The sequence below is a fragment of the Plasmodium reichenowi genome, chromosome 11 (assembly GCF_001601855.1).
Source record: "Plasmodium reichenowi strain SY57 chromosome 11, whole genome shotgun sequence".
In the NCBI taxonomy this organism is placed as follows: domain Eukaryota; phylum Apicomplexa; class Aconoidasida; order Haemosporida; family Plasmodiidae; genus Plasmodium; species Plasmodium reichenowi.
The window spans coordinates 1,009,976-1,017,528 of NC_033656.1; the positions used below are offsets into that span (position 1 = coordinate 1,009,976).

At 21.4% G+C, this 7,553-nt stretch overlaps 2 protein-coding genes across 2 annotated transcripts; both read right to left on the reverse strand.

Annotated features, from left to right (window-relative positions):
• Nucleotides 1-56: 56 nt before the first annotated feature.
• PRSY57_1126800 (6-phosphofructokinase) lies at nt 57-5,237 on the reverse strand (the record flags this gene model as incomplete). The annotated part of the gene is made up of 4 exons (XM_020114965.1): nt 57-131; nt 232-751; nt 926-3,090; nt 3,294-5,237. Coding segments are annotated over 4 exons (4,704 nt in total), but the record flags the coding sequence as incomplete, so codon positions are not given.
• A 693-nt stretch (nt 5,238-5,930) lies between these two features.
• PRSY57_1126900 (geranylgeranyl pyrophosphate synthase, putative) lies at nt 5,931-7,546 on the reverse strand (the record flags this gene model as incomplete). The annotated part of the gene is made up of 8 exons (XM_020114966.1): nt 5,931-5,983; nt 6,098-6,123; nt 6,216-6,376; nt 6,501-6,599; nt 6,735-6,820; nt 6,922-7,193; nt 7,315-7,386; nt 7,459-7,546. Coding segments are annotated over 8 exons (857 nt in total), but the record flags the coding sequence as incomplete, so codon positions are not given.
• Nucleotides 7,547-7,553: the final 7 nt, after the last annotated feature.

The following is a 7,553-nucleotide window of genomic DNA, read 5'->3' on the forward strand; positions in this document are numbered from 1 at the left end:
ATTGCCTGACTTGTTCAGGTTATTTTTATAATTTTTTTTTTTTTTTTTCTCTTTACGGTATTTGCATTATGTTTCATAGTAGCCATTTGGCTAGATTTCATTGAAATGGGAACAGGCGCTACAGAAGGGTACTTTCAAAAAAAAAAAAAAAAAAAAAAATATACAAATATATATATATATATATATATATGTACTCGTGTGTGTATTTGAATATATTTATTTCTTTAATACTTCGTTAAAATGCCCTTTATCGTCCTTATTGTTTATAAAATAAATGCCTGGGTATAAGGAACTACTCCAATTTTGCTTATTTAAATTTAAATGCTTAATGGATGTTACATAATTGAGCAAGTCATTTTCTACAGCTATTCCTGCCAAGAGTCCATGAGAGAAGGCCAAGGAGTTATCAAAGTGTGTAGGAAAAAAACAGTTTATTTCTCTGTCGATTACTTTAATTAGTGTTTGAAAATGTAATATATAATCTATATCACTATAAACCTTGATGTTCTTTACATTTATTGGACTTGATATTGTATTAATATGCTTTTTGTAGCAATATAATTCTTTATTTTGTTTGGATTTTTCCATCAAATTTTGTATATATTTTTTTATTTCATTTATTAACAGTACTTCAAAATTAGAATCGATATCTTCGTTTTCTCTTTTTTCTTTTCTCAATAATTTATCTTTCATGGACTCTGTTAATAAATTAAGTAGATCGACACTTTCTTTTTTTAATATTTTCTGAAACCTGAAGAGTAAATATGAAAATAGAGAATTGTGTGGTACGCGTAATTATTTCTGCACGAAATATATACAATATGTAGATGTGTACATACCAAATAAATAATAAATAAATATATACATATATATATATATATATATATATATATATAAATATTTATATATATTTTTTTTTTTTTACCTCTCTGGAAGTATATCATTTTTAACAATTTCATCTATTTCTTGAACGCTTTTTATATTTTCATCCACATCCTTACAGAGCTCATGAAAATCATTAATGTAATATATCAAATTAGAGCTAAATAATATAACTCCATAATATTTCATACGGTTAATTCTTTCTATAATGATCAGAGAAATATTTTCTATGACTGTATGTAAGCTAGTTAATTGATTATTGACAGATTCTCCAATGTAACATATATTACAATGTGTTTGTAATTGAACAGACAATATTAAAGAAGATGATATATTTGTGTGTATTTTTATAAAGTAGTAATATCTATTTATATTTAAACAATTACTTTGTACATTACTTATGATATCACTAATATGCCGAACCATTGAATGATATCCTATACTACATTCGATAAGGTTTTTATCAAAACTGTTATATAAAGAAATAGGAATGGAAACAATTTTAATATTTACATCTTTATTAATAAATATGTCATTTAATATGTTCATAAGAGTTATAACTTTTTCATCACCAATAAATACTAAATTGGTTATATTATTATTTTTACAGCTTTTAATGATTTTAGATATATTATTTTCTTTTATTAAATCATGAATATGTAATATTTGGTCATCATTTGTTTTTTTCTCATATTGTATGTGAACCCCTAGAAGAGGAAAGCCCCCTATGTTAATAGATGTTTTTAAATTGTTATCATTAATTAAGCATATATCATTATTTAACAATCCTTTTAAACCTTTAATAAAGCCTATTAACTTAAAATTATTAATAGATAATCGTTGATGTAATCCTACTAGTATGTTATTTGTTCCTGGTGTACAATGAGAAAGTAAAACAACACCGACGTTTTTAGGACATGTCACATTTCTGTAATTTTGTTTTAGATGGAATTGATTATCTTGTAATATATAAAAATCTTTAATTTTAGGTATATGTATAAATGAAATAGTATATAATTTATTAAAGAAATTGTTATTAATATATGTAATTCTAGTATTATGACGAATTAATATAGTATTAAATTTTATAGCTGAAGCTGTTAACATTTTTTCTATTTCTGATAACATAGAAGAATGTTTACAATAATTAAATTTATATGTATTATTATTTTGTAGTATTGCACCATTTTGTAATATATTATTTTGCGTCATGCTACGTTTTTCTTCGTTATGTTCTTTTTTATTAAAATATTCTTTTGTCAAACCAGATATAGTAAAATTGATTTTACTAAATATATTATTTGGTTTTATTGTAATATAATCATTACTAGAAAGTGTACTATTTAATTTATTTCGGAATTTTAAGGATTTATCATCATAATCTATACAAAAATTATGTTCATATTGTATTCCTGTCAATACTCTATAATGATCTTCATATAAGTACATGTATCGATATCTTTTGTACTTTATAAAATATGTATCATCCCTTAAATTTACTTTTGTACGCTTTATAAAAACCTCTTCAAATGGATCGTTTCTGATGACAAGATCATTTTTATTTTGTTTATTAGTACTGTCCGTTGGTTCACATAGTTCATTTGTTAGAGCATCGTTACTTGGTAAAGCATCATCATCTTTCTTGTTAACATTATCATTTTGTATATTACTACTACTTTTTTTCGCACGATCTGTTGTATTATTTTTATCCTTTTTACTTGTTTTATCTTTTTTTGTTACTTTGTCCTTTTTTTCTGTTTTATTTTTTTTAGTTGTTTTTTCTGTTTTGTTTATTTTACCGTTTTCTTTTATTTCTTGTGGATTATCTTTTTCTTCTATCTTTTTTTTTTTCTCCTCTGCATATTTTACTTGTTCCACAATGTTTATTTGTTCTACATTTTTATTTTTTTTCTTTAATTTCATTATATGGCAAAGGGGTATGCCTAATATTTCTATGTCGTTAACGTTCAACAATAGATTCTTCAATTTTTTGATGACACACATATATCCGTTATATCTATGTTGCAACATTTCTACGCAGCTGAATCCTAAAATATAGCTATACGCACAATCAAAGTTTGTAGGAAGAGAACACGTAACTTCCTTTCCATATGAGTGTGTATGAAATTCAAGGTTATTAATTTGTCTTTCTTCTAGTTTCTTCTTTACTAAATGTGTGAGAAGTAGTTCGGTACTTAACCTAGCATACTATAAAAAAAAAATATATATATATATATATATATATATATATATATATATATATAAATATATACATATATATAAATATATACATATATATATTATATTTATCTATTCATTTAACAAATGAAAAAGAAGATAGGGTTTATTAACACACATATGAAACCATATATACGTATTATATATATATATATATATGTTATGGTTATAACGTGAAATTGTTGGGAACATATTTCCTCCAGTAACTGTATTTGAAAAAAATCAGGAAGTGTTTTAAAAAATTCCTGTTGTTCCTTTATTAAATGTTTACTTAAAATATTTTGTAAATCTTTAGAAATATTGATTTTATTTTCTATGAATTTTGTTTTTATATGAATAATAGATGTTACTAATTTTTTAAATTGTGTAATTTTTTTCAATATCCCATCAGGTATTATAACAATACCATAATTTTTATGATATTTTTTGTATCTATTTTGAATAACATCAGCAATGAATTGTATAATTTGATCAAGAGTTAAATTATTTTTTTTGATTTCTTCACTGACTAATATAATATTTACTTTTGTTTGTAAGAAACATTCTAAAGCAATATGACTAGAGTTGTTTCCCATAACCTTTATAAAATGATATCCTTGAAGATATGTTTGTATATGTGTTATTAAATAACTTATATATTGACAATAACTAAATATAGTTGTATCAAACCCTAGAGAGCATTCAATATATTTATTTTTCATTTCATTATAAACACATGTTGGTGCACTAACAATTGAAGTTTTTACAAAATTTTTATTTTTTTTGGGATATTTTTTATTAATTTCTTCATCACTTATATCGCTAATATTATCATAAGTAAAATCATATGTTGATATATTATCATAAGATATATTATAACTTTGTATATTATCATATGGAATATTATTATTGATCTTATTTTCATTTGATACACATGTTTTATTATTATCTATTATATTATAGGGTTTATATATTTTATCTTCTTGTATATGATTTTTGAGTATTTCACATATATTGTTATTGTCCTCCACATTAATTTGTTCGTCATCTTGTTTACATTTTTTTTCTTCTTTATTTTGTTCGTCATTTTGTTTATATTTTATTTCTTCTTTATTTTTTTCTTCATCTTGTTTATATTTTTCTCCATCTTGTTTATATTTTTCTCCATCTTGCTTATATTTTTCTCCATCTTGCTTATATTTTTCTCCATCTTGTTTATATTTTATTTCTTCTTTATTTTTTTCGTCATTTTGTTTATATTTTATTTCTTCTTTATTTTTTTCTTCATCTTGTTCATATTTTTCTCCATCTTGTTTATATTTTATTTCTTGTTTATTTTTTTCTTTTAATTCTTCACTTTTTATCTTTTCATTTGTAATTTTATAAACAGTCTCAAAATATTCAGATAAGATAGCTGCACTTTTATTACCTGAAGCATCTCCAATAATAATAAGACCATTTAAATTCAGTTGTCTACATATTTTAAAACATTTTTTTTTTTGATCTTCCTTAATAATTTGTATATCACTACTTTTAATCATATCAAATCCTCCACTATTTCTAAACATGCTGATGTATTCATTTTTTAATTCCATAAAGTTATATTTGAGCATTCCTTGAAATCCATTCATAAATCCATAAAGAGTATTTTTTTTATTTTTTTTTTTTAAACAATCAAAAACTCCACATATAATATTATGCCCACCTGGAGCTTGTTGTCCTGTAAATAAAATACCTATATTTAATTTCTCATGTGGTTTATACATATTTACCATTTCTTTCACAAATGAATTTGTAGTACAATTATAGCTAGACATATCCATTGAAGTATTTATTGAATCCGTTGTATTCATTTTTTTATCTGACATATGTATTGTGTAATATGGATCAGTATAAAATTTTATAATAGGATTATTAATAATATTAGGGAAATTCATTTTTAAATATTCCTTCTCATCATTTGATGTATTCAATGAATAACACATATCATTTATTGTCTCTAAATTCTTTTCATAAGTATCATTATTTTCTTCCTTTATAAGAACTTTCCTTTTAAGCATATCGGGAAGTGTAATTTTGTGTCTTCTTCTTTCTTCTTGTAATTCGCTTAGGTGTTTTTTTGAATTCTCGATATCCATATTTTAATAAGAAAAAATGAAATGAAATGAAATATATATATATATATATACATACATATAAATATTTTTGATTAGTTATTAATATGGTATGTTGTAAAAAAAAAAAAGTATTTAAAGATATTGAAGGGATAAAATAAATAAAACTATACACATATATATATATATATATATATATTTTATGAGGGAAAAAATTTATATTATGTGGATATTGGACGTTTTAAAAGGTACATATAAAATATATAAATATATAAATATAAATATATATATATATATATATATATATATATATATATATATAGAACTAGTATATACACAATATTTCACTATTCATAATATCATTTTCAAAATGTTTCTATGGTAGTAAAAATTTTTTCAAAATAAAATATCTTTATATTGTTAAATGTGAGATCCACAAAAAAAGAAAAAAATAATAAAGTAATAATAAAAATAATGAAATAAAATAAGATAAATAACAATAATGGTATAAAAAAGGAATATAATGATATACACAAATATATATACATATATACATATATATATATATATATATAATAATGAATAAGAAAACAAAAAAAAAAAAAAAAAATATACATATAAACTAATAATGTATCTACATTCAATGTTTTATTATTATTATTATTTTTTTTTTAAACTTGATCATATTTAAACAAAAGTTGTTCAGGTTGTTATCTCTCAAGCGCCTGTAAACAAAATGTCCATTACGTATTTCAAGACATATTCTATACCTACGGAAAAAAAAACAAAGATATAAATATATTAATACATAAATTTTATTGACATATATATATGTATGTATAAATAAATAATTAAAAAAAAAAAAAAAATTATTTATATGTTACCTTCATGATGCAATTGGTTTATCGCTCTACAAAAAAAAAAAAAAAAAAATATATATATATATATATATATATATATATATTTATATATGTATGTATACTTATGCTTATATATTATTACTCTAATATTTTCATCTTCTGCTTCTTTTCATATTCCACATAATGATCCCTGATATTATAATGTTCATATATATCATTAATAAACTTAATACATGTTACATTATCTTTCCCATAATTTCTTATTATGTCCTCTTTTTCAGGTTGTGAACATAGTTCAAATGCCTACAAAAAAAAAAAAAATAATAATAATAATAATAAAATATAATATAATATAATATAAAATAAAATGAATACATATATACATATAAATATGTATATATCTACGTAATATTTCTTGTAAAGATACTTTTATCAAGGGCCATGTTAATTTATTATTTTGAATATCTGAGCCAACTTTTCCTGTCTTTTTAGAATCTCCAAAAGTATCTATATAATCATCATGGACCTAATAAAAATAAAATTATATTATATGTATATATGTTTATTCATAAAGATAATATAAAAATGAAATAAATAAATAAATAAATAAAATAAAATAAAATAAAAAAAAATATATATATATTTTTTTTTAAATAATAACTTGAAAATATTCCCCCATAAGAATTGCTATATTTTCGACCTTTTTGTATAATAAATTATCCATTGATATACCCCCCATTTGCATACCTAAAATGAATGAATAAATAAATAAATATATATATATATATATATCCATATTTATTTATATATATTTTTTTTTTTCCTTTCCTTATTAAGGTACTACTTACCACAAACAATAGGTAAAAAGAATGAATAATAAGCAGTTTTATGTATAATAATGTTTTGATAAACCTTAAAATTTAACATGTTTATATTAATTTTATTCTCTTCAGATATATTAATATTATTAACATCTATATCTTTGTCTATATCGGAGTATTTATCTGAAAATATATTTGTATCTAAATGTTGTCCTACTATAGTTTTTAAAGTGGCTTCTCTAAAGGATGTAATTAAATCAAGGTAACAGTTATCATTGCGCAAATATACATCAAGTAATCTGATAAAATAAAATAAAATAACATACATATATATATATATATATATATTAAAACACATATATATATATATATATATATATATTTTTTTTTTTTTTTTTTTTTTAATTTGTCTTATATAACTTGTATATAGCGTTATACAGAAGAAACACATCATTCACCGCATTCTTAATTTCAACGTCTTTTAATAAATACCTAAAAAGGTAAAAATTAAAAATATATATATGTATTTACATATATATTTATATGTTCATTCATACAACATACCAACAATGTTTGTTTCTGCGTGTTTCTCCCTTATCCATAATATCATCTGCTACTAAAAAAGATGCTTGCAAAATTTCTATACACCATGCTAAAAA